At 43.7% G+C, this 23351-nt stretch overlaps 1 protein-coding gene across 2 annotated transcripts in view; it reads left to right on the forward strand.

The window, feature by feature from the left end:
• The window catches only part of LOC125452046 (peroxidasin homolog), a 499162-nt gene that overhangs the window by 193227 nt on the left and 282584 nt on the right, over positions 1-23351 (forward strand). For both annotated transcript variants that reach the window (XM_048529957.2, XM_059646061.1), the window contains exon 3: positions 21009-21080. In XM_048529957.2, the coding sequence (XP_048385914.2) occupies positions 21009-21080 (72 nt within the window). The remainder of the gene's footprint in view (positions 1-21008; positions 21081-23351) is intronic.

The raw sequence follows: 23351 nt of genomic DNA on the forward strand, positions 1-23351 counted from the left end.
CCATTTTGACAAAACTTTTCTGCATCCTCTTGGAGATGCACAAAATTAAGCATCATATTTCATGTGAAACCCCACCAGTGTTTACTAGAGGGTGGGCATAGCTTCTTTCCTATTCTCTCTCTCTATTGATAAAGCTAAGGATCCCAATGCTCTTTTTTTAACAAAAAAAAATTGATTTGCCAATATGTTCTGCCACTTTCAAATATTTTGTATATCCATTCTTCAGTCTTCCTGTTGATGCAATTGGCAGAGGGATTGATTTTAAGAGCTGCGAGGTTATGCTGCAAATCTATAAAACTCTAGTTAGACCAAACTTGGAATATTGTGTTCAGTTCTGGTTACCTCATTACAGAAAAGATGTGGAAGCTTTAGAGAGGGTGCAGAAGAGATTTACCACGATGCTGCCTGAACTGGATGGCAGGTCTTAAGAGGAAAGGTTGAGGGAGCTAGGGCTTTTTTCATTGGATTGAAGAAGGAAGAGAGGTGACTTGATAGAGGTGCACAAGTTGATGAGAGGCATGGGTAGAGTGGATAGTCAGAGACTTTTTCCCAGGGTGGAAATGATTATTACAAGGGGGCATAATTTTAAGGTGAATGCCGAAAGGTAAAGGGGAGATTTCAGAGGTAGGTTCTTTACAAAGAGAGTGGTGGGTGTGTAGAGGTATCTAGGCTATTCCCCGCCTCATCTTTAAACTCCAATGAACATAATCCTGACACAATCTCTCCTCATGTATCAATCTTGCCATCCAAGGAATCAATTTGATAAAACTCCATTCCTCTCTGCTACAGCAAGGGCATTTTCTGATAAGGAGACAAAATCACCTCACACAACATTCCAGGTGTGGCCTCAACATTGTCCAATTACAAGAGCAGCAGATATCCTTGTTCCTATACTCATGTTCCACACAATAGATCTATTGGCAAAATTAATCAATCTCTGGTTGGAAGGGATACAATATTGTTTAATGAGTAGTCCTGCTGAAGTTTAGATTAGATTCCCCACAGTGTGGAAACAGGCCCTTCGGTCCAACAAGTCCACACCGCCCCTTGAAGAAACCCACCCAAACCTATCCCCCTATAACACACTCACCCTTGAATACTACGAGCAATTTAGTATGGCCAATCCACCTAGCCTGCACATCTTTGGACTGTGGGAGGAAACCGGAGCACCTGGAGGAAACCCACGCAGACATGGGGAGAATGTGCAAACTCCACACAGACAGTCGCCCAAGGCTAAAATTGAACCTGGGTCCCTGGCGCAGTGAGGCTGCAGTGTTAACCACTGAGCCACCATGCCACCCCATGGACTGTAACTCTTTCAACAATAAAAAAGCTTGGAGGCTGAATATTCTATCGAGCATTCACACCTATGCCTTGACAAATTACAATTGTTTGGTTGTTTCGAATTTAACTAAACATTTGGCAGTTAACTTTGCCCTGCTGAACTCTGTATGTGGCAGTTCGGCTACTATTCAGAATCCACTTGACAACCAGTAAACACCTTCTTCTCTACAGTATTAATATTGCTAATGTTATACAATTTAGGTACTTCAGCAGAAAAAAAGTTATACATCTGAGGGGATAATAAAATGTGAGGCTGGATGAACACAGCAGGCCAAGCAGCATCTCAGGAGCACAAAAGCTGACGTTTCGGGCCTAGACCCTTCATCAGAGAGGGGGATGTGGGGAGGGAACTGGAATAAATAGGGAGAGAGGGGGAGGCGGACCGAAGATGGAGAGTAAAGAAGATAGGTGGAGAGGGTGTAGGTGGGGAGGTAGGGAGGGGATAGGTCAGTCCAGGGAAGACGGACAGGTCAAGGAGGTGGGATGAGGTTAGTAGGTAGCTGGGGGTGCGGCTTGGGGTGGGAGGAAGGGATGGGTGAGAGGAAGAACCGGTTAGGGAGGCAGAGACAGGTTGGACTGGTTTTGGGATGCAGTGGGTGGGGGGGAAGAGCTGGGCTGGTTGTGTGGTGCAGTGGGGGGAGGGGATGCACTGGGCTGGTTTAGGGATGCAGTAGGGGAAGGGGAGATTTTGAAACTGGTGAAGTCCACATTGATACCATATGGCTGCAGGGTTCCCAGGCGGAATATGAGTTGCTGTTCCTGCAACCTTCGGGTGGCATCATTGTGGCAGTGCAGGAGGCCCATGATGGACATGTCATCAAGAGAATGGGAGGGGGAGTGGAAATGGTTTGCGACTGGGAGGTGCAGTTGTTTGTTGCGAACTGAGCGGAGGTGTTCTGCAAAGCGGTCCCCAAGCCTCCGCTTGGTTTCCCCAATGTAGAGGAAGCCGCACCGGGAACAGTGGATGCAGTATACCACATTGGCAGATGTGCAGGTGAACCTCTGCTTAATGTGGAATGTCATCTTGGGGCCTGGGATGGGGGTGAGGGAGGAGGTGTGGGGACAAGTGTAGCATTTCCTGCGGTTGCAGGGGAAGGTGCCGGGTGTGGTGGGGTTGGAGGGCAGTGTGGAGCGAACAAGGGAGTCACGGAGAGAGTGGTCTCTCCGGAAAGCAGACAGGGGAGGGGATGGAAAAATGTCTTGGGTGGTGGGGTCGGATTGTAAATGGCGGAAGTGTCGGAGGATAATGCGTTGTATCCGGAGGTAGGTAGGGTGGTGTGTGAGAACGAGGGGGATCCTCTTTGGGCGGTTGTGGCGGGGGCGGGGTGTGAGGGATGTGTCGCGGGAACATAACCAGCCCAGATTGAATAATAGAGTTGTTCACATAATTGCTTTAATTGGTCCAGGTACAAAAGAAGTTAAGAAAATTCACTTTTTTTAATATCCTGGAATGAATAAATGATTTGAAAAAAAGCAATTTTTCAATAATTTCTTCCCTCTTTCCAGGGAATGTTTTGCAAATATTTGCTCGTTGTAGTCTATTAATCACCAACCAGTGGAAAGGATGTAGAGAAACAAATCTGCTGGGAAATTGCAGAGGGATGGCAACCTTATAGACTAATCAAATTGGGAGACTTCAGTTATCCAAATAAAGAGTGGGATACTGTTTGTGTAAGGGGCAGCAAAGGACAAGTATTTCTGGCTTGTGTGCAGGAGAATTTCCGATAGTAGTGAACTGTTAGACCAGGTTCTCGGAAATGAGGTGAGCCAAGTAGATCAAATGTCAATGGAGGAATATATAGGACACAATGATCATTGCAAGTTTTGGGATGATGTTAGAGAATGATGACCATCAATGAAAAGTAAGAAAAATTACTTGCTGGAGAGCTGACTGAGATGGGCCAAGAGCAGAGCAGGGCAAGATTGGCTGGAATGAATGATTGGCAAGAAAAAAATGACCTGAACAATGGGCAGTCTTCAAAAAGGTGATGGTTCACATACAGACAGGGTATATTGCATCAAATGGGAAACAAATCCAGGGTTCCCAGCATGACAAAGACACTAGAAATAATGAAAAAAATTGCATTTTATGTAGAAAATGCAATCGAGAACCAATAGGAATACCCAAGGTTCAGAGGGGATGTTACAAAGCAAATAAGAGAAGTAAAAGAATTTTGAGAAAAGACAGGCAGCCAATAGAAAGAGGTGTTCCATACTCTTCGGTAGACATGCAAATAATAAAAGAGTGAGTTTAAAAAAAAGAACTGGGGTCAATTAGAGACCAGAAAGGGATTTACACATGGAGGCAGTGAGCATGGCTGATGTGTTAGATGAATGCTTTGTTATCTGTCTTTTCCAAAGAGGGGTGCTCTCAGGCCATAACGACAGAGGAGGAAAGGGTTCAAAATTGACAAGAAAGAAGTGTTAGATAGACTGTAGGTCCTTAACTTTGACCAGGCACTTGAGATTCTTCCGAAGATTTTGAAGGAAGTGCAAGTAGAAATTACAGGGACCCCCACCATAATCTTTCAGTCTTCCCTAGTCGTGGAAAATTGCAATGTTCAAGTGTAAATTTGAAGGCCAGTCAGGACAGACAAATTAGTTTAACCACTTTGGTGAGAGACTTCCAAAAACAAGCATTCAGGATAGAATTAGTTGTCACAAGAAAGGTGGGTTAATAGGGAAGGAACAGCATAGCTTTCTTGAAGGAAAATTGAGTTTACTAAATTGTTGAAATTTTTTCAAGCAGTAACAGAAAGGCTTGATGAGGGTAACATTGTTACGTGGTGCACGTGGACTTTCAGAAGGCATTTGATACTATACCACACAACCGACTTATGAGTATTATTATAGTTCATGAATAAAAGGACAACAGCAATGTGGATACAGAATTGATTGAATGATGTGAAACAGAATAACGGATATTTTCAGGCTGAAGGAATGTTTGTAGTGGAGGACCTCAGGGGTCAGTTCTGGGCTTGTTGCTTTTCCTGATATTTATTAATGACCTAGATCTTGAGCTGCAGGAGACAGTTCTAAAGTTTACAGATGACTCAAATTTGCAAGTGTCATAACTGTAAGGAGGGCAGTGTAGAACTTCAAAAGGGAACAGGCAAATGAGTGGACGGGTAGGTCACTGATAGGGGTTCATGCTGAGTTTGAGGTAATGCACTTGGATTAGAGGAACGCTGAAAGACAGTACAGAATAGGGAATACAATTCTAAAGGGGATGCGGGGGCAAATGTTCCTGAATCTATATGTGCACAAATCATTGAGGATGGCAGGACTGGACAAGAGCAAAATTAATAAAGTATACAATGTTCTCAGCTTTATTAATGGGGCATAGAATACGAGGGCAATGAGGTGATGTTGAACTTGTATAAGACTCTATTTAGACCTCAACTGATATATTATGTACAGTTTTGGGCATCACATTTTTGGAGAGATGTGAATGCATTGGAAAGAGTGCAGAAGAGATTCCCAAAATGTGGTTCCAGAAATGAGAAATTTCAGCTATGAGGATAAATTGAAGGAGCCAAGACTGTTGGAGAGTCCCCTTTGGAGAAGTGAATGTTAAGAGATCTGATAAAGGTTTCCAAATCATTCGCAGTCTAGATGGAGCAGATGAGGGATAAAAACTGTGTTTAACATGAACAAGAACCAAAGGGCATAGATGTAAAGCAATTGTGAAAGTAGCAAATGTAAGGTGAGAAAATACTTTTTCACATAGTGAGTATTTAGGGTATCTTATTTACTAGAATTCCTACAGTTTAGAAACAGGCCCTTCAGCCCAACAAGTCTACACTGACCATCAGACCATCCCATCCAGACCCATCCCCACCTAATATATACATCCCTCAACACTACGGGCAATTTAGAATAGCCAATCCACCCAACCTGCACATCTTTGGCCTGTGGGAGGAAACCAGAGCAAATCCACGCAGACACGGGGAGAATGTGCAAACTCCACATAGACAGTTGCCCGAGGGTGGAATCAACCGGAGCCCCTGGCACTATGAAGCAGCAGTGCTAACCACTGAGCCACCATTATGGAAGAAGATCTTGTTCAATTGCAGCAAAATTGGACATTTGTCAGGCTTGGGCTAACAAATGGCATAAAACATTCAGAACAACACAAATGGCAAGCACTGACCATCGCCAACAAGAAAGAATGTATCCATTGACATTCAAGGGCATTACCAACTCTGAATCTTCCACTATGAACATTCTCTGTGTTATCATTGACAAGAAACTGAACTGAACTACCTACTTAAATACTGTGGCTACAAGAGCAGATCAGACCTTAAGAGTTCTGCAGCAATTAACTCACCTCTTGACTCCCCAAAGCTGCAAGGTGCAAGTGAGAAGTGTGATGGAATAATTTCCATTTGCCTGAATGAATTTAGCTTCAACACTGCTCAAGAAGAGCTGAATGGAAATTTGGAAGTGACAAATTTAGAGCGCTACAGAGATAGGTCTGGAGAATGGAACTGGCTGGGTTATGCTTTTGGGAGCTAATACAGACGTGATGGTTTGAGTGGCTTCCTTCTGAATGTAAAATTCCATGATTCTTTAAGAGGTGCAATGAGGAATTTACAGGAGCTGGAGGGTGTGATGGATGGCAGTTGCAGAAAGGGAGAAAACCACAGATGCAGTCATGTAGATGGGTCACCTCCAAGAAAGGTAGGAGGGGTAGGCAGGTAGTGCAGGAGTCTCCTGTGGCTATCCCATCTGAAACATGTATGCTGTTTTGGAAAGTGTAGGGGGTGAGGGACTATCAGGAGAATGTAGCACCGACAGCCAGGTTTCTGGTACAAAGACTGGTTCTACTGTAACAATGGGTACATCAGATTCCAAGCATTCTATTGTGATAGGGGACTGTCTAGTCAGAGGCACAGAAAGATGTTTCTGTAGCCAACTATGAGACATTGGAATGGTTTGTTGCCTTCCTGGTGCCAGGATCAAGGATATCTCAGAAATGGTGCAGAATATTCTCAAAGGGGAGAGAGTCCAGCAGGAGATCATTGAACACATTGGAACTAATGGCATAGGGGCAGATGCATGTGCGGCTGAGGAGGTGGAACAGGAGACAATGATTCACATTTTTGGATCATTGGAATCTCTTCTGGGGTAGAAGTGCCCATATAAGAAGAATGGGTTGTGCCTGAATTGGAAAGGGACTAACAGACTGGTGGGGAGATTTGGTAGGGCTGCTCGGGAGGATGTAAACTAGTAAGATTGGCTGGGGGCCACCCAGGGAGATAGCAAGAAAGAAGATTAGTCTACAAATGGTGCAGTTAGGAAAGGAGCAATCAAACAATCAGTGCAGGCAAAATAAAGCAGAGAATGAGATAGGACTGATAAATTAAACTGCATTTATTTCAAAGCAAGAGGCCTATCAGATAAGGCAGAAGAACTCACAACATGGCTGGGATAGCATAGCAATTACAGAGATATCATTCACGGATGGACAGGACGGGCAACTTAATATTCCAGGTTATATATGCTATAGAAAGGATAGAAAGGAGGGCAAGAAGGAGGGGAAAAGAAGTTTTTGATTAGAGATAACATTATAGCTGTACTTAGGGAACATATACCTTGAAATATGTTCAGACAGATTATTTGGGTGGAACTGAGATTTAAGAAAGGGATGATCACTTTATCAGGATTGTACAATAGAGCTCCAATAGTCAGTGGAAAACTGAGAAGCAAATTTGTAAGGAGATCTGTAAGGAGTATGTCTAAGAATAACATGGGTGGTAATGGTAGGGGTTTTAACATTCCAAACATAGACGGGGACTCCATAATGTTAAGGGCTTCAATGGAGAGAAATTTATTAATTATGTACAAGAAGATTTTCTGATTCAGAATGTGGAAGTACCTACAAGACAAGGTGCAAAACTTAACCTACTCTTGAGCAATAAGGTAGGGCAGATGACTGAGCTGTTGGCGGGGGAGCACTTTTGGGCCAGTGAACATAATTATATTAGCTTTAAGCTACTGATTGGAAAGGATAGAGCAGATCTAAAAGTTAAAGTTCTCAAGGGAGAATGGGTAATTTTGATGGTATTAGGTAAGAACTTTCAAAAGTTGATTGGGGATGGTTGTTCATAGGCAAAGGGATGGCCAGAAAATGGGAAGCCTTCAAAGATGAGATGGGTCAGTTTTTGTCCAGAGTGTGCAGGAGGACTTCCTGACACAGTATGTAGATAGGCCAACAAGGGGCAAAGCCACATTAGATTTGGCACTGAGTAATGAGCCCGGCCAGGTGTTAGATTTGGAAGTAGGTGAGCACTTTGCTGATAGCGATCACAATTCTGTTATGCTTACTTTAGTGATGGAAAGGGATAGGTGTATACCACTGGGCAAGAGTTATAGCTGGGGGAAAGGCAATTACGATGAGATTAGGCAAGATTTAGGGAGCATAAAATGGGGAAGGAAACTGCAGGGGATGGGCACATTAGAAATGTGGAGCTTATTCAGGGAAAAGCTCCGGTGTGTCCTAGATAAATATGTACCTGTCAGGCAGGGAGGAAGCTGTAGAGCGCGGGATCCGTGGTTTACGTAGGAGGTGGAATCTCTGGTCAAGAGGAAGAAGAAGGCTTATGTTAGGATGAGATGTGAAGGCTCAGTTAGGGCACTTGAGGGCTATGAGGTAGCCAGGAAAGACCTAAAGAGAGAGCTCAGAAGAGCCAGGAGGAGACATGAGAAGTTGTTGGCGGATAGGATCAGGGTAAACCCTAAGGCTTTCTATAGGTATTTAAGGAATAAAAGAATGACAAAAGTAAGACTAGGCCCAATCAAGGATAGTAGTGGAAAGTTGTGTGTGGAGTCAGATGAGATAGGGGAAGCGCTAAATGAATATTTTTCAACGGTATTCACTCTAGAAAATGACAATGTTGTCGAGGAGAATACTGAGATACAGGCTACTAGACTAGGTGGGATTGAGGTTCACAAGGAAGAGGTATTAGAAATCCTTCAGAAGGTGAAGATAGATAAGTCCCCTGGGCTGGATGGGATTTATCCTCGGATCCTCTGGGAAGCCAGGGAGGAGATTGCCGAGACTTTGGCATTGATCTTTGGCAATGAACTCGTCATTGTCTACAGGAATAGTGCCAGATGATTGGAGGATAGCAAATGTGGTTCCCCTGTTCAAGAAGGGCAGTAGAGACAACCCTGGTAATTATAGACCAGTGAGTCTTACCTCAGTTGTTGGTAAAGTGTTGGAAAAGGTTATAAGGGATAGGATTTATAATCATCTAGAAAAGAATAAATTGATTAGGGATAGCCAGCACGGTTTTGTGAAGGGAAGGTCATGCCTCACAAACCTTATTGAGTTCTTTGAGAAGGTGACCAAACAGGTAGATGAGAGTAAACCGGTTGATGTGGTGTATATGGATTTCAGCAAGGCATTCAATAAGGTTCCCCACAATAGGCTATTGTACAAAATGCGGAGGAATGGAATTGTGGGAGATATAGCAGTTTGGATCGGAAATTGGCTTGCTGAAAGAAGACAGAGGGTGGTGGTTGATGGGAAATATTCATCCTGGAGACCAGTTACTAGTGGTGTACCGCAAGGGTTGGTGTTGAGTCCACTGCTGTTTGTCATTTTTATAAATGACCTGGATGAGGGCGTAGAAGGATGGGTTAGTAAATTTGCAGACGACACTAAGGTCGGTGGAGTTGTGGATAGTGACGAAGGATGCTGTAGGTTGCAGAGAGACATAGATAAGCTGCAGAGCTGGGCTGAGAGGTGGCAAATGGAGTTTAATGCAGACAAGTGTGAAGTGATGCACTTTGGTAGGAGTAACCTGAAGGCAAAGTACAGGGCTAATGGTAAGATTCTTAGCAGTGTAGATGAGCAGAGAGATCTCAGTGTCCATGTACACAGATCCTTGAAAGTTGCCACCTGGCTTGGCAGGGCTGTTAAGAAGGCATACAGTGTTTTAGCTTTTATAAATAGAGGGATCACGTTCCGGAACCAAGAGGTTATGGTGAAGCTCTACAAAACTCTGGTGCGGCCACACTTGGAGTATTGTGTACAGTTCTGGTCACCGCATTATAAGAAGGATGTGGAAGCTTTGGAAAGGGTGCAGAGGAGATTTACTAGGATGTTGCCTGGTATGGAGGGAAGGTCTTACGAGGAAAGGCTGAGGGACTTGAGGCTGTTTTCATTAGAGAGAAGAAGGTTGAGAGGTGACTTAATTGAAACATATAAAATAATCAGAGGGTTAGATAGGGTGGATAGGGACAGCCTTTTTCCTAGGATGGTGTCAGCGAGCACGAGGGGGCATAGCTTTAAATTGAGGGGTGAAAGATATAGGACAGATGTCAGAGGTAGTTTCTTTACTTGGAGAGTAGTAAGGGAATGGAACGCTTTGCCTGCAATGGTAGTAGATTCGCCAACTTTAGGTACATTTAAGTCGTCATTGGACAAGCTTATGGGCGTACATGGAATAGTGTAGGTTAGATGGGCTTGAGATCGGTATGACAGGTCAGCACAACATCGAGGGCCGAAGGGCCCTGTACTGTGCTGTAATGTTCTATGTTCTATGTTCTAGATAATGAGAATCCAGCAACAGTATGTTCCTGTTAAAGTGAAGAGCAAGGTTGTTAGGCGTAGGGAATATTGAATGACTTGAGGTTTTTGTCAGGAAAAAGAATGATGCATATGTCAGGCATAGACAACAGAGATCGAGTGAATCCTTAGGAGAGAACAAAGGTGGTAGCTGTATAATTAAGAGAGAAATCAAGAGGGCAAAGAGGAGATATGACAAAGCTTTGACAAATAGGGTTTAGGAGAATCCAAAGAGATTCTACAAATACATTAAGGATAAAAGAGTAAAAGGGAGAGAACAGGACACCTTAAAGATCAGCAAGACCACCTGTGTCGAACTGCAGAAGATGGGGAAGATACTAAACAAGTAATTTGCATCAGTGTTTACTGTTGAGGAAGATATGGAAAATAGAGAATGTGGGAAATATTCCTTGGAAAATTTCCATATTACAGAGCAGAAGGTGCTGGATGTCTTAAAACATATAAAGGTGGATAAGTCCCCAGGACTTGATCAGGTGTTCCTTAGTGCTTTGTGCGAAGCTGGAGAAGTGATGGTTGGACCCTTACTAAGATATTTGTGTCATCAATAATCGCAGGTAAGGTGCCAGAAAACTGGAAGTTGGCTAATGTACTACCATTATTTAAGAAAATTGGTAAGGAAAAGCCAGGGATTTACAGATCAGTGAGCCATCAATGGCGGGCAAGTTGTTGGAGGGAATCCTAAGGGACGGGATTTACATATATTTGGAAAGGCAATCACCGATTAGGGATAGTCAAAATGGCTTTTTGTGTAGAAAGCTGTGTCTCACTAACTTGATTGAGTATTTCTGAAGAAATACAAAGAGGGTTGATGAGGGCAGAGCAGTGGTCATGATCTATATGGGCTTCAGTAAGACATTTGACAAGGTTCCTCATGGTATACCGGTTAGCAAGAACAGAACACGGAGTACAAGGAGAACCAGCCATTTGGCACAGATCTGGCTCGAAGGTAGAAGGTGGTGGTGGAGGGTTGCTTTTCAGACTAGAGGCCTGTGACCAGCAGTGTGTTACAAGGATCAGTGTTGGGCCCATTGCTTTTCTTCATATCTGTAAATGACTTGGATGTGAACATAGGAGATATGGTTAGTAAATTTGCAGATGACACCAAAAGTGGAGGTGTAGTGGACTGCGAAGACGATTACCTCAGAATACAATGGGCCTTGATAGATGGGCTAACGGGCCAAGGAGTGACAGATGGGGTTTAATTTAGATAACTGTGAGGTGCTGCATTTTACTGGGAAGAGTTGCTGAACAAACCTTAGAGTGCAGGTTCATAATTCCTTGAAAGTGGCGTCCCAGGTAGACAGGATAGTGAAGAAGTATTTGGTAGGCATACCCTTATTGGTCAGTGCATTGAGTATAGGAGTTGGACGGTCATGTTGTAGCTGTACAGGAGATTTTATTAGGCCACGTTTGGAATACTATGTCTAATTCTGGTCTCCCTTCAATTGGAAGAATGTTGCATAACTTGAAACAGTTCAGAAAAGATCTACAAGGATGTTGCCAGGGTTCAAGGTTTTGAACCTCAGGGAGAGGCTGAGTAGGCTGGGGCTATTTCCCTGGAGTGTCGGAGGCTGTGGGGTGACCTCATAGAGGTTTATAAGATCATAAGCAGCATGGATAGGGTGATTAGACAAGGCCTTTTCCTCAGGTGAAGGAGTCCAAAACTGGAGGTCATAAATTCAAGGTATGAAGGGAAAGATTTAAAAGGGACCCAAGAGCTAACCTTTTCATGCAGAGGGTGGTGCGTGTATGGAATGAGCTGCCAGCGGATGTCATGGAGGCTGGTACAATTGCAACATTTAAAAAGCAGCTCGATGGATACATGAATAGGAAGGGTTGAGAGGGATATGGGCCAAATGCTAGCAAATGGGACTAGATTAATTTAGGATATCTGCTCAGCATGGACGAGTTGGATCAAATGGTGTGTTCCCATGCTCTAGAACTCTATTACTCTATGACAGTAAGTTTAATGCCGTCAAGGATAAAACAGTACACTTGATTGGAACCACATTCACAAACTCCCCCTTCCACTAACCGCAAACTAAACTAATCACACCTGCCTGCTCCTGACCCAAATTCTACAAAAACTTTCTCATTCATGTATTCATCCTAATGTCTTTTAAAAGTTGTAATTGTGCCCATATCTATCAATTCCTCAAGAAGTTCATGCCACACGTGAACCGCCCTCTGCGTAAAAAATTTGCCCCTCATGTCTTTATTAAATCTCTCTCCTCTCACCTTAAAAATGTGCCTCCTCATCTTGAAATCCACCTTCCTAAGAAAAAGGCACCTACCATTAACCTTATCTGCACTCCTCATGGATTTTATATCAAGTCTGAACTTACTATGCTCCAGTGAAAAAAAGGGTCCGTGTCTATCCAGCCTTTCTTTATAATTGAAACCTGGCAAACATACTGGTAAATCTCTTCTGAATACGCTCCAGCTTAATAATATCCCTCCTATAACAGTGATTAGAACTGGTATCGTATCCAGAAGAGGCGTCATCAATGTCCTGTACAACCTCAACGTGACTTTCTAACTCATATGCTCAAAGGACTGAGCCAGAAAAGCAAGTGTGCTAACACGCTTGGATGTTTCTGTCAAGTCACTTCAACTACAAGAACACACATGTATTTTTTTATTCCACTTGTGGGATGTAAACGTTGCTAACTGGCCAGCATTTGTTGCCAATCCATAGTTACCATTGAGAAAGTGATGATGAGCTGTCTTCTTGAACTGCTGCAGTCCACCTGTTGTGGGTTGACCCCCAATGCCATTAGAGAGGGGATTTCAGGATTTTGACCCAGTGACGGTGACAGACCAGTGATGTATTTCCAAGTCAAGATGGTGGGTGAAGTGGAGGGGAACTTGAATATGATGGTGTTCTCATATATCTGCTGCCCTTGTCCTTTGAGATGGAAGTGATCATGGATTTGGAAGGTGCTGTCTGAGGATCTTTGGTGAATTTCTGCAGTCCACCTTGTAGATAGTACACGCTGCTGCTACTGAGCATCGGTGGTGGAGGGAGGGTTGCTTGTGGATGTAGCGCCAATTGCGATGGTTGCTTTGTCCTGGATAGTGTCAAGGTTCTTGAGTGTTGTTAGGGCTGCACTCAGCCAGGCAAGTGGGGAATATTCCAGCATACTCCTGACTTGTGCCTTGCAGGTGGTGGACAGGCTTTGAGAAGCTAGGAGGTGAGTTATTTGCTGCAGTATTCCTAGATTCTGACCTGCTCTTGTAGCCGTTGTGTTTATGTGGTGAGTCTGATTGAGTTTCTGGTTAGTGATAACCCCCAAGGCATTGACAGTGGGAGATTCAGTGATGGTAACACTGTTGAATGCCAAGGGAAGGTGGTTAGTTTGTCTCTCATCCGTGATAGTCATAGCCTGACATTTGTGTGACATGAATGTTACTTTCCATTGGCAGTCCAAACATGGATATTGTCCAGATCTTGTTTCATTTGAACATAGACTGCTTCAGTATCTGAGGAGCCAGGAATGGTGCTGAACATTGTGCAATCATCGAAGAACGTCCCCACTTCTGACCTTATGATGGAGCAGCTGAAGATGGTTGGGCCTAGAACACTACCCCGAGGCACTCCAGCAGAGAAGTTCTTGAGCTGGGATGACTGACCTGCAGCAATTATGACCATTTTCCTACATATTAAGTATGACTCCAACTACGGGAGAGTTTGACCCCTGATACCTATTGATGGCTCATATATCTCTATAGGATGCATCTTCTGGCTTTTAGACTGCTTCCTTAGTGCTCACTCATTTTGCACTTCTTTAGGAGGCTACCAAAACCTGTGACAAACTGTGGGCTTTTTTGCGGGGCAGACAGATTATTCCATCTGATGTACTGAATAGTCAAGGTGTGTTGGTTTATGGCTCTATGCTATATCACACTACTGCATGCACCGACAGCTTAGGTGCACTGCATGTACGTCCACAAAATGGCCAGTCTCAAGAGTCAAAGTGGATTAATTCTTAATGCAGTAAAGAAGGAATATAGCCCACGAGGGGTAACTGCCACAGTTAGTCAAAAGGTTCAGCAGAATTCAATCCAGAGGACTGGTCACAGTAAGTGAGGTGAGGTGAGAGTGACAGCCCTTGAAGTCAAAACTGTATTCAGTTGAGTATGGCCTCAAGGTACCCTAGCAAAGCTGGAATCAGGGCATCAGGGTGCAAACTGTCCATTGGTTGCTATCATATTTGGCACAAGGAAGATGATTGTGGTTAGAAGTCAGTCATCCCAGCTCTAGAACATCTCTGCAAGAGTTTCTCAGGGTGGGTGTCCTAGGCCAACCATCTTTAACTGCTTCATTAATGACTTTCTCTCCATCATAAGGTTAGAAGTTTGTGGATGATTGCACAATTTTCAAACAGCTATCCCATCCCCTCAGATAATGAAGCAGTCCACACTAAATGCAACAAGATCTGGACAATATCCAGGCTTGGGCTATCAAGTGGCAAGTAACAATCATGCCAAACAAATGCTAGGTAATGGTAAACCGCTGCCCCTGAAATTCCACGGTGTTACAATCCTTCACTGCCAGCATCCTGGGGCGGGTTTAACATTGACCAGAAACTTAACTTGACTTACAATAATATTACAATGATGACAAGAGCAGTAAGTAGCAGTAAGTAACTCACTTTCTGACTCCCCAAGGCCTGTCCACTATCTATAAAGCACAAGTTAGGAGTGTAATGAATTACTTCCCACCTGCCTGGATGGGTGCAACTCCAACAACTCAAGAAGCTTGGCACCATTTAGAACAAAGCAGCCCACTTGGTTGACAGCATATCCACAAGCATCCACTCCTTCCACCACCAATGCATAGATATCAGTCTTGTGTACAAAATACAAGATGCACTGCAGAAATTCATCAAGTCTTCTTAGGTAGCACCTTCCACATCCATGAGAGATAATGGGAACTGCAGATGCTGGAGAATCCAAGACAACAAGATGTGAGGCTGGATGAACACAGCAGGCCCAGCAGCATCTCAGGAGCACAAAAGCTGACGTTTCGGGCCTAGACCCTTCATCAGAGAGGGGGATGGGGAGAGGGAACTGGAATAAATAGGGAGAGGGGGTAGGCGGCCCAAAGATGGAGAGAAAAGAAGATAGGTGGAGAGGGTATAGGTGGGGAGGTAGGGAGGGGATAGGTCAGTCCAGAGAAGATGGACAGGTCAAGGAGGTGGGATGAGGTTAGTAGGTAGATGGGGGTGCGGCTTGGGGTGGGAGGAAGGGATGGGTGAGAGGAAGAACAGGTTAGGGAGGCGGAGACAGGTTGGACTGGTTTTGGGATGCAGTGGGTGGAGGGGAAGAGCTGGGCTGGTTGTGTGGTGCAGTCGGGGGAGGGGACGAACTGGGCTGGTTTAGGGATGCAGTTGGGGAAGGGGAGATTTTGAAACTGGTGAAGTCCACATTGATACCATTAGGCTGCAGGGTTCCCAGGCGGAATATGAGTTGCTGTTCCTGCAACCTTCGGGTGGCATCATTGTGGCACTGCAGGAGGCCCATGATGGACATGTCATCTAAAGAATGGGAGGGGGAGTGGAAATTGTTTGCGACTGGGAGGTGCAGTAGTTTGTTGCGACCTGAGCGGAGGTGTTCTGCAAAGCGGTCTCCAAGCCTCCGCTTGGTTTCCCCAATGTAGAGGAGGCCACACCGGATACAGTGGATGCAGTATACCACATTGGCAGATGTGCAGGTGAACCTCTGCCTAATGTGGGATGTCATCTTGGGGCCTGGGATAGGGGTGAGGGGGGAGGTGTGGGGGCAAGTGTAGCATTTCCTGCGGTTGCAGGGGAAGGTGCCGGGTGTGGTGGGGTTGGAGGGCAGTGTGGAGCGAACAAGGGAGTCACGGAGAGAGTGGTCTCTCCGGAAAGCCGACGGGGTGGGGATGGAAAAATGTCTTGGGTGGTGGGGTCGGATTGTAGATGGCGGAAGTGTGTATTCTAGATAGCTGTGGGAGTCGGTGGGCTTGAAATGGACATCAGTTACAAGCTGGTTGGCTGAGATGGAGACTGAGAGGTCCAGGAAGGTGAGGGATGTGCTGGAGATGGCCCAGGTGAACTGAAGGTTGGGGTGGAAGGTGTTGGTGAAGTGGATGAACTGTTCGAGCTCCTCTGGGGAGCAAGAGGCGGCGCCGATACTGTCATCGATGTACCGGAGGAAGAGGTGGGGTTTGGGGCCTGTGTAGGTGCGGAAGAGGGACTGTTCCACGTAACCTACAAAGAGGCAGGCATAGCTGGGGCCCATGCGGGTGCCCATGGCCACCCCGTTAGTCTGTAGGAAGTGGGAGGATTCAAAAGAGAAGTTGTTGAGGGTGAGGACGAGTTCGGCTAGGCGGATGAGGGTGTCGGTGGAGGGGGACTGGTCGGGCCTGCGGGACAGGAAGAAGCGGAGGGCTTTGAGGCCATCTGCATGCGGAATGCAGGTGTATAGGGACTGGACATCCATGGTGAAAATGAGGTGTTGGGGGCCAGGGAATTGGAAGTCCTGGAGGAGGTGGAGGGCGTGGGTGGTGTCACGGACGTAGGTGTGGAGTTCCTGGACCAAAGGGGAGAAAATGGAGTCCAGATAGGTTGGCTTCTTGCTGGAAGGACAAAGGCAGCACATACGAGGGAATAACATCATGTGTAATTTCCCATCCAAGCCACTAATCATCCTGACTAGGGAAATTTATCACTATTCTTCCCCTGTCAGCTGGGTCAAAAACCTGGAATACCCTCCCTGGGTCCACCTATAGCACATAGACTGCAGCATTTCAAGAAGGCAGCTCACCACCAAAGTCAACTATGGGCAGAAAATAAATGTTAGCCAGCCAGTATAACACACATCGCACAAGTGAAGAGAAAAAAGAATCCTGCAGATCGTAGCAACATGTGCTATGTCGGTTGGACTGTTATTGAGACATCAGTCTGCAGCTGACCTGACAAAGAAAGGGACTGAGTATGATGCAGATGGACAAAAGTGTGTTGATTTATAAGTCAGAAAATGTTAAGTGTGGGTGAGAGGAAATGCAGAGGGCAGGACAGTGTTAGCAATTTGGGAGGATCAGATGGATTAAAGCTATGGAATGGCCATGATGAGTGCCATACTGATGTTGCAGTCATGAGTCTTGATGAGAGCTGTGTGCAATGGGACAGTTAGAGAGAGTTCTGGTCCCGTGAGTGTGAGGGAGCAACAAGCATTTCTGCATCTCCTGTCACACCATTCCATCTGAAAGACAAGAAGAGGCCAATTGCATAATTAATGAGCTAAAGAGCGGAAGATTGCGTGTGAAAAGTCAACATGAGTCATGCTAGAGCAGCTGGCATGAATCTCACAAAGAAAATGACAAAAATAAAGGGGAAATTCAGCCTTTAAATCATTAAGATAATTTTATTTATTTGCTTAGAAAGTGGCCAAGTGAGCTTTAGACTTAAGGCATCTGGATATACCAGTACTGCAGTTATTATGCAATTTGCCTGATTAAAGTTGCTTATCAGTTCATCACATTAATACAAAACCAGTTTTAGAATCTAACTGTTCAATGCCAAAGCTTTTAAGTGCCCTCTAGAGCAGTCTGCAAGAATCTAGGGCAATTATGTTACTTTTTTCAGATTATGATCCTCAAAGGAGTCCAATCAAAAAGCAACAATAATGTTGGCGACCAGTGACATATTGACACAGCAGAATATATATTTGATAGCTTCACTCCTAATTATTATCTTTTGTTGTCTGACCTCATGAAAAGCAAATCATTCACATAAACATTTATTTCAGAAGCTTGTCATTTGTTCAGTTGGCTTCTTGAAGGTACATATATGTAAAGGATGGAAAAGCTATATCCTTTTTTAATGAACCATTATACAGGAAATAATTTAACGAATTTTCATAGAATTCCTACAGTGTGGAAACAGGCCATTTGACCCTATAAGTCCACACTGACTGCTGAAACAGCATTCTGCCCTATCCCTGTAGCCCTGCATTTCCCATGGTTCATCCACACATCCCTGGAAACTACAGGCAATTTAGCATGGCCAATTTACCTAACCTACACGTCTTTGAACTGTGGGAAGAAACCAAAGCACCTGTAGGAAACCCATGCAGAAATATGGAGAATGTACAGTCTTCACACAGACACCTGACGCTGGAATTGAACCCGGGTCCCTCGCACTATGAGGCAGCAGTGTCAACCATGGAGCCACTGTGCCACATTTTCATGCACAGTAAGGTTCAATTAAGTGAAGAAAATGACCAGTTAATCTGTGTCATCTGATTTTAAGAGAATAATAGATTTTGCCAAGATGAATTAAATCTTAAAAGAGGAAAAGATTCTGTTGTGTAGTAACACTTTGTTTCCATTTTAGGAATTGATATAAATTATAATTGAGCGTGACTTTGCAAAAGAACAGCTCACAGAATGTGTATATCAATTGACTAGACCAGCATTTGTTACTCACGCCTAATGGTCAATATTTATTGTCACTCTCTAATTATCCCTTCAACCCAATGGCTTGCTGAGCCATTTCAGAGGGAAGTTAGGAGTCAATCACATTGCTGTATATCTGGAATCTTATATTTAGACCAGACAAGGTAAGAGTGGCAGATGTCCCTCACTGAAGGACATTGGTGAACCAGATTTTGTTTTTTTTGTTGATCAAAAGTAGCTAAATCATCACCATTTAGGTCAGATTTTTTATTCTAGGTTTTTACTGAATTCAATTTCATCTCCTGTCCTGATGCAATTCAAACCCATGTCTCAGAACAGGCATCAGGAGTGAGCTGGCAAGGCCCCTCATGGCCAACTGGTACAAAAGGTGAAGTCACATGGTTTTGAGGTGAGCTGGCAAGATGGATACAGAACTGGGTTAGTCATACGAGACAAGAGGGTCGCACTGGAAGGATGTTTTTGGACGATTATGACTAGTAGTGTTCCACGGGGTTCAGTGCTGGGACCTCTGCTCTTTTTAATCTACATGGGTGATTTGGAGGAAAACGTAGTTAGTAAGTTTGCAGATGATAAAAAGATTGATGGAGTTGGGATTGGTGAGGAGGATTGTCATGAGTCACAACAGGATATAGATCAGTTGGAGGCATGGGTAGATACATGGCAGATGGAGTTTAATTCAGACAAATGTGAGGTGATGCATTTTGGAAGGTCATGTACAGGTGGAAATTGTACAGGGAATGGCAGAACAGAGTATTGTTATGCACAGCATTCTGAGTGTGCAGCTCCATAGATCACTGAAGGTGGCAGTGCAGGTAGATAAGATAGTAAAAAAGGCCAATAGCATGGTTGCCTTCGTTGGAAGGGGCATCAAATATAAAGATAGGAAAGTTATGCTGCAGCTTTATTGAACTTTAGTTAGGCCACACTTGGAATATCGTGTGCAGTTCTGGCCACCACGCTACCTGAAGGATGTAGAAGCTTTGAAGGTGATACAGAAAAGGTTTCCCATGATGTTGCCTGATTTTAGCCATGAGGAAAAGTTGGATCTACTGGGTTTGTTTCCACTGGAACTCAGGATGTTGAGGGACGACCTGATATAAGTTTATAAGATTGTAAATGGCATGGATGGAGTGGAGATTATCATTATCATTCTTTTTCCCAGGATGGAGGGGTCATTACTGGGTGACACAGGTTCAAGGTGCAGTGGGGGTCAAGTTAAAAAGTGACGTGTGAGGCATGTTTTTCACACAAAGAATGGTGAATGCCTGGAACATGCTGCCAGAAGAGATGGTTGAAACAGACACAACAGCAGCATCTAAGAAACATTTGGATGAACCCATGAATAGGAAAGGAATAGGAGTATATGGATTCTGTAAGTAAAGACAGTTTCAGTATAGAAGGACAAAATGTCACAAAGGTTCTGTTCCTGTGCTGTATTGTTCTTTGTTAATCTGGAATGTAGATTACTAGTCCAGTGACATTAGTGCTACACCAACAGCTCCTCTACTCCCATGACAATGATAAAGTGTTCATAATAAAAGAATGTATAGTTCTGCAGCAGTGAGACATCCGAGGTACTTCAGAGGATCATTATAAAAAAAAAGACACTGAGTCACACAAGAAGATGACCTAAAGTTTAGTCTAAAAGGTAAGTTTTACAAAGTGCCTCATTTGAGATTAGTGAGATAGAGAGGCATAGAATTAAACGGAGTGAACTCCAGAACTTGGACTGTAGGTCAAATGTAGGCACACCCCGACTAATGCCAATATTAAGTGCAATAGTGCATGATTTTCATGCTTGGATCAATAATATTTTGGGATTTTAAAGTGGAGAGAGAAAAATAAATTTTGGAATGGAGGTCCTACAGATATGGTGAGCCACTGAAGCACTATCACAAATTAAGATAGCAGAAAAGGTTTAGTCCAAAATGAAATTTCTTGGGATGTGCCTCCTTTGACTATTATACAGTCAATTCAGTAGGAAGAAAATATAATGATAATTAAAGCTTAGATTTGTTTGGCAACACTTTTTCAAGTGCCAAGAAAGATTGAACCTATACTATCCTTGAATACCAGGTTATTGGCAGTTTAGATATTGAGGAGTGTGTCTCATCGTAGGTCTTTCATGTTTAATTTTTCTTAATGTTTGCTTTCCTGTTAGTGTGGTTGTACAAGAAGTAATAGGATAGATTTTTAACTTGCTTCACAAATGTAATATTTGAATTAAAAATCAAATGGTTTTTATAATGGCCATTAATGTCCTTCATGACTAATAATTGTTTTTGATAATTAAAATAAATGTAGATTTGTATTAGTAATGGCAAATTCACGTGCCACAAATAATCATTGAGAGTTATTATTGTTAGATATTATGTTGAAATTTTAAGTACAAAAATCATTTTATCAGTGAATTAATTCTTAAGCTTAATTTTTGGAATTCACATAGCAATTTTGACATATATGGTGGAGTAGTCAAAGCACTGACCGAAGAAGGGAAAACTTTCTTCCTTGTACAATGTGTAACAAGAACCTGTTCTTTCTAAAGAACAAGTCCCTCGTATCTTGGAATGGAAAAAACCATGAAAATCAAAATTAATATTTTGTTTTCTATTCATACAGATTATTGAACAATAACCAAATCAAGAGAATACCAAGGAAAACATTTGAAGACTTGGACAAACTGAAATACCTGTAAGTGTTTAAATTTGTGTTGTTGTTCTAATGATGTTACACATCATAAATGAAATCTATTTCAGTCCTCCGTATTGTGGTCATTGTATTGATTTTGATTCTGGACCAGCAAATTATCCATAACTGGCTGCCTGATACTGCTGGCAGAAGGTCCAGTCTGTTTTGAAGGCTGGAACTCATTATCATGCTGTCAGGATAGGTGATATGTCAGAATATTGACTGAACTGGACTAGTCATGTAAATATTGTAGCTACACGAACTGCTCAACTGTTAGACATCTTGAAGTGAGCAACGCACCTCTTGAGCCTTCAAAGCCTTTGCACCAGATACAAATTACAGTTGAGAGTGTGATGGAATACTCTCCAATTGCCTGGATGAATGTAGCTGAAGCAACATTCAAAAAGCTTGACACCATCCAGGACAAAGTAGTATGCTCGGCTGGCAGCACATCCACAAATATTCACTTCCTCCAGCACCCGTACTCAGTAAGTGCAGCATGTATCATCTGCAAGATGCACTCAAAGTTACAGCTCATAAAATAAATTGCTAGTTCACTGACATTACTACTATGCTGCTGCCTCCTGAACATATACACTTAGATCTCTGTGCTCCTGTGCACCTTTCAAAGTTTCACCCTTTATATTCTAAAGTATCACATTGATCATTCTATCAAAATGTATCACCTCACACTTCTCCATATTGAACATCATTCGTCATGTATCTGTCCACTTCACTAACTTGTCAATGTCCTTTTGCAGTTGTAGACAGTCCAGTTTATAACATTTCCAAGCCTTGTATTGTTTGCAATTTTTGAAGTTGCCCCTTCTGCATCAAGGTTTAGATATTTGACATACGTCAAGGAAAACAAGGTTCCCAGAACTGACCCTTGGAGATCACTATAAATCCTGCTCCAACCTGAAAACATATTCATTAATTGTTAGTCTCTATATCCTATCCCTTGGAAAAATTTGTGTCCATGTTGCTACTGTCCTATTTATTCCATGGGATATAATGTTGCTCACAAGTCTGTTCTGTGGTACTGTATCAAAAAAGTTTTGAAATACACGTCACTCATCTCAACACTGTTACACTCATCAACTCGTTCTGTTACCTTTTAAAAAAGTTTTAAGTTGGTTAAAGATGTTTTTTCCTTGAGAGATCCTAATTAGTAGCTATGTTTCCGTGTGACTATTAATTCTATTCCACATTGCAACTATTTTAAGAAGTTTTCAAACCACTAATGTTAAATTGATTGGTCTGTAGATTTCTGGGATTATCACAGAATCCCTACCCTGCAGAAAGAGGCCATTTGGCCCATCCACTCTGCACCAGCCATCTGAACAGCATCCCACCTAGACACACACCCCCATTCTATCTCCGCATTTATAATGGCTAATCCGCCTAGCCTAAAAATCCCTCGACACAACAGGGCAATTTAGCATAGCCATTCTACCTAACCTGCAAAGCTTTGGACTGTGGGGAGGAAATTGGAACACACAGTGGAAACCCAGACAGACACAGGGAGAACTGGCAGACTTCACACAGTTACCCAAGGCTGGGATCAAACCCAGGTCCCTGGCGGTGTGAGACAGCAGTGCTAACCACTATGCCACTGTGTTGCCTTTGAACCTTTATCCTTGAACCTTTTTTGAACAGGGATGTTATATTTACAATTCTCCAGTCCTCTGGCATCACTGATGAGTTGAGGGAAGACAAAGATAATTGCCAGTGCTCCTGCAATTTTCTTTAAAAATTCTTGGAAGCATCCCATGGAAATATCCCATCTTACTACTTTATCTAATATAAACATTGTCAGCTTATTCCAATGTCACCTCCTTATCAATTTTAACCCTTCTAATGACCGATAGTACATTTGCTTTATCTTTGTCCACTCCTAACTTGATCCTCCAACCGCCGACGGAACCCCGCCCACGGTCGACGCTAACGGAACCCCACCCACGGTCGATACCGGCGAAACCCCGCCCACGGCCGACGGAACCCCGCCCACGGCCGACGACCTCATCGCTCCGCCCACTACCTCCACAGCCAGCAACCCCAGAGGAGACAGCCACACTCAGCCCTGCCGCATCTTCACCATCCCCCCAGACCTCCCACTGACTGAGGACGAACGGTCAGTCCTTAGCAAGGGGCTCACCTTTGTCTCCCTACAACCACACATCAACGAATACCAGTCACGGTTGGACATAGAGCAGTTTTTCCGCCGTCTTCACCTCCATGCCTACTTCTTCAACCGGGAACCTAACCCTCCTT

The sequence above is a fragment of the Stegostoma tigrinum genome, chromosome 5 (assembly GCF_030684315.1).
Source record: "Stegostoma tigrinum isolate sSteTig4 chromosome 5, sSteTig4.hap1, whole genome shotgun sequence".
NCBI classification, from domain to species: Eukaryota; Metazoa; Chordata; class Chondrichthyes; order Orectolobiformes; family Stegostomatidae; genus Stegostoma; species Stegostoma tigrinum.